This window comes from Miniopterus schreibersii (assembly GCF_964146895.1).
Source record: "Miniopterus schreibersii genome assembly, chromosome: 9".
NCBI classification, from domain to species: Eukaryota; Metazoa; Chordata; class Mammalia; order Chiroptera; family Miniopteridae; genus Miniopterus; species Miniopterus schreibersii.
In genome coordinates, this window is record NC_138118.1 from 43,850,869 (window position 1) to 43,871,404 (window position 20,536).

Genomic DNA, 20,536 nt, shown 5'->3' on the forward strand with positions numbered 1-20,536 from the left:
CTCCTTTCACTGAGTATGTTTTCATTGTTCATGCCGTAACATGTATTAGTACTTTATTTCTTTTTATTGCTAAATAATATTCCATTATACATATATACCACATTTTGATAGACATTTGGATTGTTTCCACTTTTTATCTGTTATGAATACTGCTGTGATGAACATTTGTGTATGGGTTTTTGTGTGGACATATGTTTTCACTTCTTTTAGGAGGTATATACATAAGATTGGAATTGCTGGATCCTATGTTAGTTAATTCTATGTTTAACCATTTGAGAAGCTGCCTAACTATTTTCCATAGTAACTGCACCACATATTTTCCCATCAACTGTGAGGATTCAAACTTCTCCACATCCATGCCAATAACTATTAAGTCTTTTTTTTTATAGCCATCCTAGTTTGTATGAAGTGGTATACCATTGTGGTTTTTATATGCATTTGCCTGGTAGCTACCAGACTTCTTTAAGTACTCATTTTTTTCTAGATGCATTTAAATTTGTAGTAAACCTAGCAGATATAAAAATTAAGAACATTAAAATGTCATTTGTACAGTGGTATTTTAGGTAGAGTTAGGATTATTTTTTTCTGCCCTGCACGAAAACAGTGCTGTGGATATTAACAAAGATTCAAAAGAACCTAATGTCCATTAACAGGGGGCTGGGGATGGCCACACTTAGTAACTGTTCAGTGATGGATATGTGAGAGGCCGGCCACCTTGGTATTTCTGCTGAAACTATCAGGAAAGAAGCACTGTCCTTTCGAGATTGCTGATGGACCATGTGGGCCTGGAGCCACCTATGCCCACACTTACCAGAGCGTGTCTGAGTACAAACCCAGAAAACAACTTGAGAGCAGCCATGCCTAATCCTCTGAGTTACACAAAATCCTCATTTCCTCATTCCACCCACTTCCCACTTAAGCCTATGAATCGGGTTCCTGTCACCTACCCCTGAAAACTTCCTAATTCTGAATGGCTGAACATGCTTGGCATAACCTGGCAGTGGACAGAGAGCTATTAGTAGAGAATTGAAATGAATGGAAGGTGAACTCTTGTCCACTTTTCCTTTTTCTTTTTCTAAGTATGTACATACAAGAGCTTTAGTGATGTTTATTTAAAGCATTCAGAGGCTGAAGAACTATGAAGATGATTAAGGGACTTTTTATGTTAAACATAATTTGTACCATAATATACTAGGACACAGAATTCATTCGTGATTTGAAGAGTCAACTCCAAAATTTGGTTCTCTGTTGACAGAAGGACAGTTAATTCAGCATCAGAAAGAAATTTTCAGTGTCAGGTAATTTTCTAAGGATAGGGATAATGGCCAATTTGTTATTGTTAAAGGCTATGGCACTGAATAAAGTAGTTAGTGATGTTCCACAAATATTTCATTGAAGCTAAAAATCTGTCCCTGAATGAGTTTCTTTTTAAATCATCTGGCACAAGAATGAAGAATGATGATTTGTTGCATACTATTGAAAAAGCTAAGCAGAGCCCCGCTGGGCATGGCTCAGCGGTTGAGTATTGACCTAGGATCCAGGAGATCGAGGTTCAATTCCCAGTCAGGGCATATGCCTGGGTTGCAGGCTCAATTCCCAGTCCTGGGCATGCAGGAGGCAGCTGATCAATGACTCTGTCATCACTGATGTTTCTACCTCTCTCTTCCTCTCCCTTCCTCTCTCTGAAATTAATAAAGATATATTAAAAAAAAGAAAAAGGAAAAGCTAAGCAGAAAAATGGAGCAGTGTGGGGGGCTGAGTGAATAAAGTACTTACTCAAATTAGGAACATGGCACATAAAAGTACACAAAGAGTTAATGTATTCTGATTAGGTGACTTTATATAAAGATAAATGCATTGATCATTACACTCTACACTGTATTCATTTTGAAATAATTATTTGAAATAATAATTGTGAAATATTTTCCTTGCTCAGCAGAATGATATACACACAGATTTCAGCTAACGTTTTTGTAGAAAAAGGTTTCAAATAATTATTGTTATAGCCAGAGTCTAGCCTAAAATAAATTATAATTGTGTTTATCAGATTTTTATTTTGTTTATATCTGTTATAAGTGTATTTATTTTTGTTTCCTATTTATTTCGGCTTATTACTCTGTATTTAAGGTAAAACCTTTTTTTTATTTCACAGTAAAGGAATACATTTTTTGTCTGTTTTAGCAGTACATCATAATTTTTCTTCTGTATACAATAAATTATATAATACATTAGCAGTATTCTATAATTTTTGTCATAAATTCATAATTTAAGATACATTCTTGTCATGTTTTCTAGACTTCCTCCCTAATGCAAGTATTAAATATTTTTAAGTGTCTGTGTTTGACTATATGTCATTTCTGCTTTTATTTTGCATTAAGATTTGACAATGTACAGAAATCTTAAATTAATTTACCTTGTCCATCTTTGTGATTCATGTGGGCACACTTAAAAATTACATTTCCCTTAGTATACTGTGAACTTGTCACCAATCCTCAGTTAATCTAATTATTTAACTCTGATTTTTCAATCCCCTACCTATTACATTTTTAAAGTGGTACTTTTAAGTCTTTAGTTAAAATTATTTTTCCCCACCTTACTGAAAAGCTGCACACAGATATTATTTTAGTTCTCTTTAGTTTTTGGCTAAAACTTGAAACATATCCCCCGATTGTCCTTTTTTCCCAAGCATAAACAACTTTATTTATTCATTTTCTCCTTTCATTTATTTATTTTTTCTTGTTTGATTTCCTTTTTGATCCATTAGTTGTTTAGTAGCATGTTATTTAGTCTCCATGTATTTGTGTTTTTCCAGTTTTCTTCCTGTAGTTGATTTCTAGTTTCATACCACTGTGGTGGAAAAAAGATGCTTGATATGATTTCAGTCTTCTTGAATTTATTAAGATTTGTCTTGTGGCCTAACATGTGGTCTATGTTAAAAAATGTTCCATGTGCACTTGAAAAAAAATGTGTATTCCGCAGTTTTTGGATGAAATGTTCTGTATCTATTAAGTCAATCAGGTCTAATGTGACCTTTAAGGCCATTATTTCCTCATTAATTTTCAGTCTGGATGATCTATCCATTGATGTGAAATAGTACTCTGGATTTCTCCCTTTATGTCCATTAACAATTGCTTTATATAGTTACGTGCTCCTATGCTGGCTGTATAGATATTTACAATTGTTATGCCCTCTTCTTGGATTAATTATATTATTTTCTTGTGTTTTTAAAACATTTTTTGTTTTAAAGTCTATTTTGTCTGATATGAGTATTCCTACCCCAGCTTTCTTTTCATTTCTATTTACTTGGACTATCTTTTTCTATCCCTTCACTTTCAATCTACATGCGTCTTTCAATTTGAAGTGAGTCTCTTGTAAGATGAGTCATGTTTTCAAATCCACTCAGCTACCCTGTGTCTTTTTATTGGAGCATTTAATCCATTTACATTTAGAGTAAGTGTTGATAAGTATTGCCATTTTGTTCATTGGTTTTTGGTTGTTTTGTAGTTCTCTGTTCCTTTTTTCTCTTGATGTCTTCCCTTGTGGTTTGCTGTTTTTCTTTAGTTTTTTGTTTGGGTTCCTTTCTCTTTCTTCTTTGTATATTTGTAGGTTTTTGGTTTGTGGTTACAATTAGGTTTACATATGTATATCTATAGCAGTCTACTTTAATCTGCCAGGAATTTAAGTTCGAATATATTCTATAAGGACAATTTTTACTCCCCCTTCCATGCTTTACGTTATTGATGTTATGTTATAGATCTTTTTGTGTTGTGTATCTCCTAACTACTCATTATAGTTTAAGTTTGATACTTTTTTCTTTTGACCTTTGTAGTAGCTTTTCATGTATCTGATATGCTGTATTTATTAAATATTTGGCTTTACTGTGAGATGTTTCTTCCTTTCCCATATTTTCGTATTTCTGGTTATGGCCTTTCCTTTTCTGCTCAAAGACGACCCTTTAATATTTCTTGTAAAGCTGGTAATGGTGATGAACTCCTTTAGTTGTTGTTTGACCGGGAAACTCTTTATCTTTTAAATTCTGAATAATAACCTTGCTGGGTAAATTATTCAAGGTTGTAGGTTCTTTTCTTTCAGCACTTTAAAGGTATCCTGCCACTCTCTTCTGGTCTAGAAAGTTGCTGCTGGAAAATCAGCTCACAGCCTTATAAGGTTTCATTGTTTTTTCCTCTTGCTTCCTTCAAGACTGTCTCTTTAACTTTTGCCATTTTAATTATAATATGTCTTAGTGTGGGCATCTTTGAATTCATCTCATTTGCAACTCTCTGTGCTTCCTGGACCAGGATGTCTGTTTCCTTTTTGAGGTTAGGAAAGTTTTCAGCCATTATTTCTTTAAAGTTTCTGTTCCTTTCTCTTTTTCTTCTACTTCTGGGATCCCTATAACACAAATGTGTGAGTATACTGTTTTTCATTTTACTTTCCTGTCTATTTTCATTTCATGATATAATTATATAATATTCATTATCCTCATTTTAGTTTTTTTTACCATTTAATGTATATTTTACTGTTTTATGATCATCTTAATTCTCTGTTAATGCTTCCTGTCATGAAACCTATTTCATGGGATAAGCTGGTGAAAACCCAAGCTGATTTTGTACCCACACAAATGATCTTAGAACAGTGATTCCTAACCCAAGGATACCCTGTCCAGGAAGGAGTTCCTGGAGGCCCTCTGAGATCATTTTCATATCTAAAACAGTTATAGGCATTAATCTATGTAAAGTTATAAAGACTAATTAAGTTTCTGGAAGTACATATTGGAAAATCTGGTTAACAAAGCCCTGACAGCCAACATATTCCTTGGATTAATAAGAAAAGTAAAAATAGGATTGGTCGGTGCCAGGGCAGGGAGTCATTATCCAATGCAGCTGGTCCTGTGGTCAGTCATGGGGATGCTGGTCTGGTTTTGTTGCTTTTCTGGGCCTGGAGCTGAAATACAACTGAGGCCTAGATATTATCACTAGGGAGGAAAGGTCGGGGGTCCAAACTGTACTACCAGTGATATGCTAGGGGAGGAAAGGTCACCCTGGGGACAAGGTCCCAAGGGGGGAAAAAAAAGTAAAAATAAATTGCCAATTAATAAACATATTTAGGCAGACCAAGTCTCTCAACACATGGAATCTACATGGAGAAAAGAAAGATAAGTAAAATTCTTGGCGGTAAAAGGCCTTATAGTACTTGTTAACTGGACCCAAGTTTGATATTTATATTTATTTAAAACATACCTCCCAATACTATAATTAGTTAATTTTTTGTATGTGATAATAGTATTGATGTTATATTTTTTTTAAAAAGGAGTTCTTATCTTTTAGAGATATATACTGAAATATATACCAAGAAATATGATATCTGAGATTCATTTCAAAATAATCAAATATGGGGGGTAGAGGAGAGGTTTAAATGAAAAAAAACTGGTAAAAGAAGCTGGGTGATAGTTATATGCAGATTCATTTTATTATTCTATTTACTCTTGTATATGTTTGAAAATGAACAAAACATTAAATAATTTTAATGTATGAAATAATTAAAGGTCATAAAAGTTTCTATTTTTGAGAATTTTTCATATTTGTCACATTTTGAGGCATTCAAGAGGTATCAAGTGTTACTATTTTCCTTAAAGTGCTGTTATTTTATTGATTTTGACATTATTCAATCTTTTTCTGAGATGGTAATTACCATACAAATATTTCCCAAATATAAAGTCTAAAGAGAAAAAAGGTTCATTCTATAAAAAACTATTTCATGAAATGTTGGCTCTTTTCCAGTGATTAAAATATCAAGATTATTTAATCATTTGAGAGTTGACTGAGAAAAATATGTACTTTAATCACAACTTTTAAGTTTGGCCTAATTGTTATTCTGCCTAATGTGTATTTTTTGCTTGCTATAGAGTCAACATTTCAAAAGGTAAAGTGTTTATACTACTAATGTATTATTTAATATAAAAGCACATTAACTTACAACATTGTCAGCCCAGTCTGCTAGTACTGTTGAGATATAGTTCACGGCATTAAGAATTGCACAGTATCGAAAGCCAAGGGAAGCTCTAGTCTCTTCTTTCATCACCTGAGTCAATCGTATCCTAAAATCATCTACTAAGTCCTTCTGTAACTCCAGGAACTGCAGCTTTCTGGAAGCTGTGGGAAGATTTTTATACCTGTCTGTGGAGAAAGTTAACCAGACATATGAAGGTTTTTGGTAGTTTATATGATATAGTTATAGGTTTTCCCTACTGACATGCTTTGGTGCCTTTGTCAAAAATCAATTGGCCATTCAAGTATGGATCTATTTCTAAACTTTCTAAGGATGTGGGTTTCACAAATATATGTACTTGTCAAAACTCACTGGACTGTATACGTAAAATCTATGTATTTCACTGTATATAAATCATGCCTCAATTTTTTAAAAAGGCATATGATATAATTATATACAAAAACCACTCCATTTCTTCAACAAATAAATGACATATTTTCCAAAGGAAGGAGGAACTAGGATAGGTTAAAATAGATACCTGCTTAAGAATTTACAGGTGAAATGGTAAGATGTCTAAAGTGTTCTTTAAAATACTCCAGGAGCCCAGCCGGTGTTTGAGCATTAACTCATGAACCAAGAGGTCCCCAGTTAGATTTCTGGTCAGGGTACATGCCCGGGTTGTGGGCTCTATCTCCGGCGGAGAGCATGCAGGAGACAGCCAATCAATGTCTCTCTCCCTCATCAATGTTTCTATCGCTCTATCAGTCTCCCTTCCTCTCTCTCTAAAATCAATAAGAACGTGTAAAATACTCCAGGAAAAGAAGTTGGGGAGAAAAATATATAATAGAAAAGTAAGGCCCAGCTGGGAGTGGCTCAGAGGTTGAGCATCGACCTATGATCCAGGAGATCTAAGTTCAATTCCCATCAGGACACATGCCCGGGTTGTGGGCTCCATCCCCAGTGGGGGGCGTACAAGAGGCAGCCGATCAATGACTCATCGGTGTTTCTATCTCGCTCTCTCCCTATCCCTTCCTCTCTCTGAAATCAATAAAGATATATATATTTTTAAAAATTGATAATTTTTAAAAATCGTAGTAACAGATACCTGAGGGTTGATTATATTATGCTACTTTTGTGTATGTTTGAAAGTTTTCCTCGGCCCTGGCTGGGTAGCTCAGTTGTTTAGAGAGTGTCGTCCCAATATGCCGAGGTTACAGGTTTGATCCCTGGTCATGGCACATACAAGGATCAACCAATGAATGTAAAAATAAGTGAAACAACAAATCAGTAAATGGTGATTGACAAAAATTTTAAATAGACACAAACTAAATGGCAAGATCATTCATGCTAATATTTCTCTCTTTCTCCCCTACTTTCTTTCTAAAATCAATAAAAAAATATTTAAAAAAAAATTTCTCTTTAAGCCTGGCTGACCTGGCTCAATGGCTGAGCATCAACCATGATCCAGGAGATCTAGGTTCAATTCCCGGTCAGGACACATGCCCGAGTTGCAGGCTCCATCCCCAGTGGGGGGTGTGCAGGAGGCAGCCAATCAATGACACTCTCTTCATTGATGTTTCTATCTCTCTCTCTCCCTCTCCCTTCCGCTCTCTGAAAACAATAAAGATATATATATATATATTTTTAAATTGTCCTTTAAAAAAAAGATTTCCCTAATAAAAAGTTTTTTAGAAGACATGAATTTTTCAAAAATTTTTGTGTTTTTCATATATTTTTTTTAAATATATCTTTATTGACTTCAGAGAGAGGAAAGGAGAGGGAGAGAGAGAGATAGAAACATCAATGATGAGAGAGTCATTGATCGAGCCGACAACCTGGGCATGTGCCCTGACCAGAAATCGAACCCAGATCACCTGGATCCTAGGTTGACACTCAACCGCTGAGCCACGCCCGGCCGGGCTTCATATTTTTCTTAAGGATATGGGATTATTTACTGACTAGGCTGGAATAACACTTCTTCAGGTTACACAGGCCCAAGAAATGGACAAGACAGAAGAGGATGGTGGTAATGAGGGTTCAGTGGCACCTGGAGAACAAGAGGGCCCGCAGTAGGGCAATGTAGATGGCTACAGACCAACCAGTGCTACAGGCTGCTAGGCTATCCTCTGGCCAGAATATTCTTGCACTATTAGAAGAGTTGCTATTATTACTCCAATTCCTAAAGTTACTTTACTTTACTCTTCCACAATCTTTGATAAATCAAAATAAAAGAAATATTTAAAATTTTGGTTGCCCAGCCGGGCATGGCTCAGCGGTTGAGCATTGACCTAGGATCCAGGCAATCGGGGTTCAATTCCCGGTCAGGGCACATGCCTGGGTTGCAGGCTCGATCAATGACTCTCTCATCATTGATGTTTCTGTCTCTCCCTCTCCTTTCCTCTCTCTGAAATCAATAAAGATATATTTAAAAATAAATAAATAAATAAAATTTTGGTCAATCACCATTTACTGAAGAGACAAACTGGTAAGGTATATGGTAAGGCAATTCAGGTAATAAAATCAAATTCTCATTTGTTTTTATGTAACAGTTCAAGAATTTCCCCCTCATATTTACCAGTCTTTAAGATCTTACTTAAATTATTAAAAATCTGAAACCTAGGATATTATGCTAGAGTTCTGCCAAAATAGAAACTGAATTTGAAGATCTTACAATAACTACTATGTAATATTAATTTTGTTGAACTACTTGAAAAAGTACCATGGAAAGAGTCAGTACTTTTAAGACAAGTTTTATCTTAAAAGACTTATACTTACCAGTTATAACTAAGAGTAGTGTCATAAAAGTTTCTGCACAGTCTGGAACTTTCATCTCATCCACATCAGTGATATCCTTATATTGGGATATCCAGGCAGCTTCTGATGAAAGCATTGAGTCCATTTTTTGAAGAGCAACTGATAATGCAAAGAAGGGATTATGTCAAGTAATTACAGTCATTTCTAATTTTTCAGCTCATAATTTTTTAGGAATGATGACTTTTCTGTAATAAATCCACAGTCTCTTACTAGTTGCACTATATTTAGCATCCTCTATTTTTTTTAAAAATATCTTTATTGATTTCAGAGCGAGAAAGGGAGAGGGAGAGAGAGAGAGAAACATCAATGATGAGAGAGTCATTGGCTCCCTCCTGCACTCCCCCACTAGGATCGAGTCCACAACCTGGGCATGTGCGCTAACTGAGAATCGAACCTTGATCTCCTGGATCATAGGTTGATGCTCAACCACTGAGCCACACCGGCCAGGCAACATGCTTTATTTTAAGGTTAAACAACATACTTCTTCCTGCCAACCCTACCCCAAATCTTCAAAGTATAGATATACTGACTAGATAAGCTACAATCAAAATGCTTCTACCAAGAGCAGAATTACTGTATGTAAAAATCTATAAAACAGTTAACTATATATATACTGGCTTTACTATTACACTCTAGAAACACGTAGAGTACAATTACAGGAAAAACTATTATTTGATGAGAAGGAAAGAAAATGACCTCTGAAGGCAACTTGGTAAACCCTGACCAAGAAATGCTTATATGGGAAAAACACCAAAAATTAATATGCACAAAAAGACATCTTTCCCCACCCTATCGCCACATGAACACTTACATTTTCTCTCCACAGTCAACCACCTCTGAAAACAAGTTTCCTCTGACAGAATATGCATACAGTTTGCAAAAGTGCCAGGATAGCCATGAACACTATGTAGCTCCCTTTCAAACAATAGCACCTCATCCACCAAATGACAGAAGAGATTGTCATCATAGAGCAGACAAGGAATATCAGCTGCCAACTTCTCCAGAACCAGCATCATAAGGCCCCGAGAAAATTCAAGCTAAAAGAAATATATAAGGAAGCATAAGGTAATATACATGACAAGTTATTCATGGACACTCTAACACTGGAATACTTAGGACTGAGTCTCTTACCCTTGCATTTACTGAAGAGGATACTTTGTCTAATATCGGCTGAATCTTCTCCTCCAGAAACTCTGTGTGGTTCCCAATCCACATAAGCACCTGAGTCAAGTACCATTCAGGCTAAAGAAGGAGATAAAATAGTTTGACTTCTTTAGTCATTCCAACTAAAAGTTACAGTTAAATGGCTCCATTTCATTGTATAAACACAACACTTAGAAAAAGTAGTTGAAAATTCCTATATGTAAGAGCACAATTTCTACTCTGAACTTTTAACTCCTGGAAAGCTTAAATCAAATGTTTCGTAATGTACTCCCAACAAATTCCAATAATGTGGCTTATGTCAATAAACTCCTAAATTTACAATGCCATGTATATTTAAAACCTAGCATTTACAAATATATAAAATGATGAGTGTTACAAAGAACTGATGACCTTTAAATTGTTTCTTTTTAAACATTATTTTCTTCTGCTTTTTCTTTTCAAAAGGTAAATTACCAAAAAATTGTACATGCCTTAAAACAAGTATACTTATAGAAAAGGAAATGTAAGTATGTAGCATTTTAAATTGTACCTAGAGATGATTACATAAACCTGCCAAGTTTTGCTACACAGGGATTCAACATTTAATAAATAGTAAATCCCTGTTTTGTGCTAGATGTCAGAAATACAAAAATGAGTAAAAGGCAATCTCTTATCTCAGGAGCTGCATAGTTTAGGCTTGATGTCAGAGTACTAGGACCACTAGAACCACACTTTAAAAAGCAGGCAACAGCCCTAGCCAGTGGCTCAATGGTTAGAGCTTCGGGCCTGTGCCCAGACGGGTGGAGGGTTTGATTCCCAGTCAAGGGCACATATCTGGTTAGCAGGCCCCAGTTGGGGCCCATCAGAGAGGCCACCAATCGGTGTGTGTCTCTCACATCAGTGTTTCTCTCTCCTCCCCCTTCCCTTCCACTCTCTAAAAAAAATCAATGGAAAAAAATATCCTCGGGTAAGAATTAACAACAAAAAAAGCAGCCAACATAACTCACAATTTCTTAACTCAAATTATTACTACCTCTCTACAGCTTTAGGCTTACTGCTTTGTCTCACTACTTACTAATTCGTTCTACTCTTCTTTCCACCAACACCCCATCTAAAAGAGGAAGAAACCCATGAAGTACTAAAGAACAAGCTGAACTTAAGAACCAGAAATCCACTCCCACTCTACTCCTTCCTTTGAAAACCTAATTGCCTACCCCTTGATTCCTTAAAAATTCTATAACGCCTTTAAACTCATTTATATATGGTACATACAAAGCCTGGTGTAATCTGGCATTTAGTAACATTTAATGCAAAACACAAGTATAAACAAGGTAGTATCCACCCTTTAGCAACACACAAGTTGATAATTCTCAACAAATTCAAATCAAATTTCATTGAAAACAAATGCCTATGACTTTTTTCAGGTCAAATTAAAGAAAAATTTCACCAATATGCCCAATATACATGGGTGTAGTTCCTCAACTAAAATGTTGGTGATAATTTCTTCAAGCCATTGCCATCATTTATCCCCATACTCTCTTGCACAGTTACGAATCATTTTAGCAGCAGCACCTCTTTTCAAGAGCTAATACTCTACTATCTTTTGACTTTCACTTCTCTTTCTGATTTGTAAACCCAAAGGAGCAATTTACATGTGGACCCAGTTGTAAAAAGTGCCACAGCAAATGCTAGAGCACACCCAAGGGAAAGTTTGAGAAACTAGTTAGATGATGTGATAACGAGTGAGATGATTCCTACAATGTATCAATACAAGTCCCAAAATATATCTATAAAGGGCAGTGACAGAACAGGAATTTACCTCTTTAGAGAAAAAACAGAAATGTGAATAGAATCAGATTTTAACTTAAACCAGGAGAAGTATAGAAACTCTTAGCATTTGCTATTAATAAAAGCCAAGGACAAAAGTTGGCAAAGCACACCTTGCTTATAACATTAGTCTGTCGGTTCCCTCTGAAGTGATACCTGAACCGCTTCTGAAGGGGACTCAGCATAATCTGGATGGGAAGGATGACAGAAGAGGATGCAGGAAGAGAGTATTTTTCTGGAAGTTGTTCTGGCTCAGTTAGTAATTCATCTCTGACATAGTCAAGTCAAGGAAAAAGAATCAAAAGCACACACATACGTATGAATGTATATACACACACATACATTTTTCCATCAGAGATATAAAATACTAAGTAAAAATTATAATACTAATAATATGTAATCTACCTATACATTCTTAGTAAAAAAGTACATGAAAAATATTATTAGAATTAATCTGTCTTTCCTAAAATAAAAAATAGTAAGAAAACACATCCAAGTGATCATTTTATTAAATTAACACTAAGTTAATAGGTTTCCTCCCAATTGCCCATTTTTTCTATTGTCCCTAGAGATTGTGTGAGTCAAACTTGGGTCAGTCATGTATTTCAGGCTGACCCTCGCCCTCCCACCCATTTGCAGTTCACTATGAAAGATAACAACCCGCCACTCCATGAGCATATACAGATCACGTCCAAACCAGTACTACCATCTGGCTTGTCCACTTTCAAAAGTTTTACACTCTAGCCACAAATCTACCATAAAAAAAATAAATTTTAGTAAGTTTTAACTCCAACAAAGATACGAGGTTTGTAGTTTCAGAAGCTGACAAAATAGTGTCTCCAGGTTACTATATATCTCAGGAGCACTGGCTGGTCGACTTAAGCCAACAGTTTGAGACTGAGGGGGTGCGATGAATGGCCAATGAAGCTGTGCTAAAATTTCCTCAAAATCACTGTAACAGAGAAGTAACACACGTATTTCAGTAAAATACAATGATCACCAAATACCTATTTGAAAGCAATTACCATAAAATGAGTAAATTCCTTACCTTGTAAGCCTGTCCTTGAGAATTTTATGCCAGAATTTAACAGTGGCTCTCATGAAACCAAGAAGATGAGTACAAGACGATTCCTTAAGCTTGATGTCAAGTTCTGCCATAGACACCAGAGTAGAGGCTGCTTCAGGGACATTATTGGTCATCAGATATTGCTGAATGTTATCACTGCAAAACGAGGCAAAGCAAACTTTAAAGACAGTTCAGAATAATTCCAAATGCAGAAAAACTACTTCTCCCTCCTGTTTTACATAAAATTAATCCAAGGAAGAAAGAAGCACCACACTGAAGTGGCTTTTTAACCTGATACTCACGTCTCTGGGAGTCTGAAGTCTTCAAATTCAGCAGCCTTCTAAGAATGGCAGCCCACCTTCCTACACCTCTTCCTTCCCACTCCTCCCAACAGAAGAGATTTGTCCTGGGTCACATTCCCTCAGGCACTGCTCATTTCTGATAAATCTGCCTTTTACAGAAGTCTTTAGTATCTTAATCCAAGGGAAGAATGTGGGTGGCATCTGGGAGGGTCAAATATGGTAGTCTTCCATTTTTACCTACTTGGCCCAGCTGAACTTGATTATAGGCAACTTGATTATAGGCACCTTAGAGACCAGGCCTTTCAAGTTACTGTTAGCAAAGTTCCTGATAAAATTTAAGGTAAGCTCTACAACAAGGGTTGCAAACTCAAATGCCTACAAAGGCCTAACAGGGAAAGTAAATTTAAAAGAGCAAAGTGGGCCCTAGCCGGTTTCGCTCAGTGGTTAGAGAGCATCAGCCCTTGAACTGAAGGGTCTCGGGTTCGATTCCAGTCAAGGGCATGTACCTCAGTTGCAGGCTTGATCCCTGGCCCTGGTCGGGGTGCATGCAGGAGGCAACCAATCAATGTGCCTCTCACACATCGATATTTTTTTCCCTCTCTCTCTTTCTCTGCCACGCTCTCTGAAAAGCAATGGAAAAAATATCCTCCCCTGAGGATAAAAAAAAGTAAAGCCAGTGGGGAGTAGAGCATCCTAAGGCTCCAGTCAATTGTTGTCACACTAAAGTATGGGTCTAATGTGGCCAAATCTTAAAATTTTTCTAGAGAGGAAGGAAAATAAGATTTTCATGTAAGCTCCCACCAGGTGGCTCAGTTGGTAGGAGTGTCGTCCTATACACCAAAAAAGGTTGTGGGTTCGATTCCTGATCAGGGCACGTACCTAGGTTGTAGGTTCAGTCCCCAGTAGGGGCATGTGTGGGAGGCAACCAACTGATGTTTCTCTCTCTCTTTTTTTCTTTCTTTCTCTCTCTCTCTCTCCCTTTCTTTCTCTCTCTCCCTTTCTTTCTCTTTCTTTCTTTCTTTCTTTCTTTCTTTCTTTCTTTCTTTCTTTCTTTCTTTCTTTCTTTCCTTCTTTCTTTCCCTCCCTCCCTCCCTCCCTCCCTCCCTTCTTTCTTCTTTCTTTCCTTCTTTCCTTTCTTCCTTTCTTCCTTTCTTCCTTTCTTCCTTCCTTCCTTCCTTCCTTCCTTCCTTCCTTCCTTCCTTCCTTCCTTCCTTCCTTCCTTCCTTCCTTTCCTTCTTTCTTTCTTTCTTTCTTTCTTTCTTTCTTTCTTTCTTTCTTTCTTTCTTTCTTTCTTTCTTTCTTTCTTCTTTCTTTCTTTCTTTCCCCTTCCTCTCTCTCCCCCTTCCTCTTTCCCTAAAATCAACTTAAAACACATACACACACACACAAACATATCCTGGATGAGGATTAAATAAAAAAGATTTTCATGTAAAATCAAATCAGTTATTCAAATTCTTTAAAACAAGCCCAATTCAACATATCTTTAGGACAAATTCAGCCCATGAGCTACCACTTGGACTCTATAAAGCAAAACATTTTATTTTAAAAAGAATAAAATGTTATTCTTTGGATAAAAATAATATATTCCATACCTTAAGCCATCTAAGAATAAGGAACAAAATGTAACCTTTTCAATAATGAATCTCAGTTCAGGGTCACCCCTGCAGGAAGCCTGAAGTAAGTTCTCCACCTCTGGGCAGCCTATGTGCATTCTACCTGGACGCTTGGCAACTGTGCTGGAAGATGATGAATGTGCTAGGACTGTCATCCTGGTTGGGCGTGCTGCTTCAGTCATGTTCCTGGGGTAGGCACAGCACCCTTCTTACAAACAGAAAGGTGTAGCCCACACTGCCAGCTCCACTATGAATAGTAGTTTTCCTCTCCTTTCTCCACAAGCTGTTTTTGTTTTCCACTGTCACTGTTTCAGGCTCAACAAAAATACGAAGCTCATATTTGTTGTATTCTGTCAGTCCTTTGGGCCATCCCCTACACTCATTCTCTCACTCTTCTTTCTTCTCCCTTACTAACAATTTTTATTAAGATTTCCAACAGAGCCCAGCCGGGCATGGCTCAGTGGTTGAGCGTCGACCTAGGATCCAGGTGATCGGGGTTTGATTCCCAGTCAAGGCACATGCGCCAGTTGCAGGCTCGATCCCCAGTTGGGGGCGTGCAGGAGGCAGCCAATCAATGACTCTCTCATCATAGATGTTTCTATCTCTCTCCCTCTCCTTTCCTCTCTCTGAAATCAATAAAGATATATTTTAAAATAAAATAAAATACAATGTATGTTTTAAAAACAAAAACAGATTTCCAACAGATTTTGTCTTTTATATTCTCAGAATTGAAAACATTCTTTTTGTCCCATCAGGTATCAACAAATCCACCATTTCTGCTATTAAGACTCCAGTAGTTCCTCTTGGGGGTTTGTTCTGATGGTTAGCATGCACAACTGACTGCTCCTGTATAAGGTTCTTCCCTGTGCATTATGGCAAATCTCACTGATCTCCCACTTCAAAGACATATAAATACAAACTAAGAGTTGCATTACCTTAAAAGGAAGACTACCATGTTTAAGAAGTATACAAATGTTACAAAAGACTTTAAAATGTACAAGTAAACACAGAATACAGGAGTACCAACATGAAATAGATCTCCACACAACACTGAAGCATGATTGACATTCAGAGCATAGGGAAAGCCAAGGTTATAAGGTTCATTCACAGTGATTCTGTTGCACTATAGTATTCAAGAAACAGGGTTAATATAAAGATGCTAGTTCTAGAAAGAAGAAACTACTTTAAAAAAAAAAAAAAAAGCTCTACATTAAGGTCATTAAAGAGAAATTAGGAGATAAGGAAAGTCTGAGGAGCCCGAAAGAAAGCTAGAAATAGAGATGTATCACAAAAGACCTATAGGAAAGAGTATGTTATTAAAAAAGAAGTAACTGTGCTCTACTTGATTATGCATTTGACTCCTATTTCTAATATAATTCCATGGGGATATTTTCTTTTAAACAATTTCTATACCACAAAAAGGCTACCCATAACCATGGTCCTATTTTAATTAATCTATTGTTTCAGCTACTACAAGTTTTTTACTTAATAAGGCTATTATTATAATAACTTAGTAAGGTTATTAATATTACCTCTGATAGGTATTTTTTTTCAGAAGGGCAAGGAAAAAAGAAGTAAACTAAAGAAAGGTTTAATATTCCCTCACTGCAAATAATGTATCTAAACAAGAAGGAGATACTCTAAAAAACTAAGTAAATTTCTGGAATCAATAATAATACAATCTTAGGCATATCACATTTTCTGTAAAGGTAAAACATGTATGCAAAACAAAGATTTTCATATTGTACTGATAGGTAAAATTCTTTAAAATTTCAGGAAACATATGCAGGACAAAGTGATACTATATTACTCTTTGGAAGAAATAACATAAAATATGTAAACTATGATACATATAAAATGGAACATTAAGACTCTTGTATGAAAAAAAAAGACTCTTGGATGACTTTTCTCCCCTAGTCTCCAGACATTAATGGTTGCTGACAACTTTGAGGGAAGACAACGCAAGGGTGAAATGGTACAGTTTAGAGGGGCTGGAAGACGATATCATGAAACCAAATAATCTGCCAGTCTAGGCAGAAATGTTAATTTAGCGTGTTTAAAAGGTAATACTGACACTTACAATCAACCACCAGTGATATGTATTCAATCCAAAAAGTACTTCTTTTCCCCTCCCCACTATGTTACTCATCTAAGAACACTTGTAGCTCTTGTAAGATGATTCCCACTGAAAAAAATTCAAATTATAGTGAAAGTAATCTAGTTCATTAAGTGACCATCTCTAAAAAGCAAAAGTAAAGAGGAATATTACCACAGTGAGGGGATATTTTATTAATCTGGCATTATAAAAAGTTGTTTTTATCATGTGTTCAAATACAACTATAGGACTTAAAATTTTTACTTAGATTACTTTCTTTTAAATGCAAATTAAGCTCTTGGAAAAGTTTATGTTCATTCATAACAAAGGAAAAGAATCATTATCATAATGCTACTTTCCTAACAACTGGTAAAATTACATTATTATAATCTTTAATTAACTCAGTTATTTAAAGGCATGCATGCAATCTCTAAGTCAGAGCTTCAAAGGAAAATAATAATTATGAAACAAAGAAACCCATTTTACCTTAGTTCTTCAATTTGTGAAATCCATTTAAGGTAAGCGAGATGCCGTTCAATCTCTTCAATTTGGTTAATCATGGCCCCAAGATCTTCCATCCAGGGCTGTGCGGTCAGCAAATGGCTATTAATGGAACTGAAGAGATGAGTCTCTTGCTCCAGAAACTGGTTAAGACATTGCTTTGATTCTTCTGCATTTTTTAAGGCATTCTGAATTCTTTTAGGGATTTCTGATGAAATTGTAAGTACCTGATCATACCAAAACCAAAAAAACCAGCAGCAGTCAGATAAAATTTATATAACATTTTTTATTAGTTCATTACCTTCAAAATACATGTTTGTTCTAATAGAATTGAAAATTGTCAATTAAAAGCTTCAAAAGAAAGATCTGATTTTTGCAGCCTGTACCAACCAAACCTATGTTGGAAGAGGTGTAACACAATGGCTCCCTGCAAGCATCTATGGATCTGCCTTCAAGAAGCTCAGTACTTTCAAGAGAATCCAGCCATATGGAAGAACAATTACAAATATTAGGCATCAGTACAATATAAAAAACATTATAGGAGAATTACAATTTAATCAATAATAGGGACAGACATAAATAAGACATAGCATCTGCCCTCAAAGCTCAGTATGAAAGAAAGATGTAAGCAAATATTTCAACAGTGGATTGATGAAATGAAAGAGATGCTAGGTGCAATGGTATACTAAGGTAGTGCTTCCCAAACCTGAATGTACAGAAGAATTACCTAGAGATCTTGTTACAATGCCAATTCAGACTCAGTGGGTCTGAAGTAGGGACTGATATTCTGCCTTTTTAACAAGCTCTACACTTTGAGTAGCAAAGTTTTGGGGTACAAGGCAATTGTGCTTGCATGGCTCATGCACAGAACTTTGCAGGATGGGTAGGAATTTTTTAGGGAATTATGGAAGGAAAGGGCATTCCAGACAGAGGAACAGCACAGTCATGATCCAAGAACAGCAAAGATCTGACTAGGGCACAGAATACAGTTCAAAGAAACAGGGAGAGAAGATGAGCGATGAAACTAAATAGGTAGGGAGAGACCAAATCACAGGTAGCATTTTGTGCCTCAGAAGAATATGGGCTTTTTCCATTAAGAGTTTTTAATAAGGGAATAATGCAGTTAGATTTATTACTTTAAAAGGTAAGGTGATGAGCAATTATGTTTATTCTCCTATTATTTATAATAATAAAAACAGAGAGCAGCAAAACTGTCCACCAACAAGGGCCTGGTTAAATAAGTTATCTATATATAACCATATTTGAATATCATAAAACCATTTAAAAACATAGATCTTTATTGATAGGAAAACAAATCCTATATTACATTAATCATAAAAAGTTAAGATACACATATTTCAAGTATATATCTGCTTGCGTATACATAAAAGATTTTAACTATATAACTATATTTTATAATATTTGCTTTATTTACAAAATAAATTATAAAATTTCTGGAACAGAAAAAAAAGTTACTGTAGCAGTATGAAGAGTATATAAGATGGGCAAACTACCATCAAATGCCAGAGAGAATGCAGTCCTAAAATGAGGTGGTAGAAGCAGGGGTGAGAACGAGGGTATGGACACTGGAGATGTTAAGGAAGCAAAATTCAGATGTCTTGATGAAGGGGGAAGAGTAAAGATAAGGAGCAATCTAGGAAGGCTCCTAGGTTTCAGGCCTGATTGACAGGTACCATTTTCCAAGACAGGGAAGCATTTTAAGAGATGGATCAGTAGTTTTGGACATGCTGAATTTAAGGTTCAATTAAGGACTTCAGCAAAAACTTCCACTGTCATCAGGGAAATAAGCCTAATTCCGGTGAATCACAGAGCAAATGGAAAATTAGGAAGTGGAGACAGATACAAAGTAAGACAACTTTATGAAGAAGCCTAAAAGTAAAAGGAACGGACTAACACCTACTAAAAGATGAGGAGATGCAGGTTTGTTAGTTTAGATTTTAAGGAAAGATCTGGATATGTCCATATGCTGAGAGGGCAGGACTGGCTGAGGAACAAAGGATAAAATTATAAAAGAGTGAAGCAAGTTCACAGAGCTGGCAGGTAGGATCAGGGCACAGGGACTGTCTTTCATTGATCCTCTGCTGAATTAAGAAGGAGGAATGGTGCCCTGGTTGAGTGTTGTCCCATGCATGGAACGGTCGCTGGTTCGATTCCTGGTCAGGGCACATACCCAGGTTGCGGGTTCAATCCCAAGTCAGGAGGTAACTGATTGATGTTTCCCTCTCACATTGATGTTTCTCTCTCTCTCTCTCTCCATCTCCCTTTCTCTCTCTCTCTAAAATCAATAAAGACATATTAAAAAAAAAAGAAGTAGAGATGGTGTCAAGTCAGATTGTGGAATTTGGGGTAGACTGTTCAACAGATTCATGCTAAAGGCCTCAATTTTTTGTTTGGGAAAAGGACAGAATGGCCAGGTGGGATAGGTGTCTTGGGGAGAATTTGGAAGAACAGCTGAGGGGAGTAGCAGAGGAGCCAACCTTCCCATGGAAAGACAACCAGGTGGAACAGAAGACCACACATTTGGGCTAGCATCCCTCCACCCAGCTATGTGATTTCCTCCAGAAGAGCCCACACGACTTGCCTGCAGGAGTGCGAAGGACAGGACTGGGCTAAACATAGAGCTTAGCAATAATGAGGCGAAAGACAAGAAGATGAAGAGGCCTAAGGTGCTAGGGATGAGAAAACATAAGACGGCTGACAACCTGGAGCTAACACACCACTATACCCACGCAATTTACTTAACCCTATTTAGTACTTACACAATACAAATCTCATCTTTGACAGACACACTGTTGCAAGTACAGGCACCCATTTATTTTTTTTAAGATTACAATCATGGGGATTTAAAAAAAATTATTTTAAGTAATATGTTCACTGTAAAAAAAAAGTCTTGCCCAGCCAGGTGTGGCTCAGCGGTTGAGCGTCGACCTAGGATCCAGGCAATCGGGGTTCGATTCCCGGTCAGGGCACATGCCCGGGTTGTGGGCTCAATCAATGACTTTCTCATCATTGATGTTTCTATCTCTCCCTCTCCTTTCCTCTCTCTGAAATCAATTAAGATATATTTAAAAAAAAAAAAAGTCTTGAAAATACAGAAAGATATAAAGAAAATACATCATTTGTTAAAACCATACAGAAATAACCATTATAATGTTATACTTATTTC

The 20,536-nt window shown here is 36.3% G+C and overlaps 1 protein-coding gene across 3 annotated transcripts in view; it reads right to left on the reverse strand.

Annotated features, from left to right (window-relative positions):
* Positions 1-20,536, reverse strand: part of RINT1 (RAD50 interactor 1) — a 30,480-nt gene that overhangs the window by 4,155 nt on the left and 5,789 nt on the right. For all 3 annotated transcript variants that reach the window (XM_081146635.1, XM_081146636.1, XM_081146637.1), the window contains 8 exons: positions 17,335-17,576; positions 12,821-12,994; positions 12,575-12,724; positions 11,886-12,042; positions 9,934-10,044; positions 9,614-9,839; positions 8,764-8,901; positions 5,977-6,176 (listed from right to left, as the gene is read on the reverse strand). In XM_081146635.1, coding sequence (XP_081002761.1) covers positions 5,977-6,176; positions 8,764-8,901; positions 9,614-9,839; positions 9,934-10,044; positions 11,886-12,042; positions 12,575-12,724; positions 12,821-12,994; positions 17,335-17,576 — 1,398 coding nt within the window. The remainder of the gene's footprint in view (positions 1-5,976; positions 6,177-8,763; positions 8,902-9,613; positions 9,840-9,933; positions 10,045-11,885; positions 12,043-12,574; positions 12,725-12,820; positions 12,995-17,334; positions 17,577-20,536) is intronic.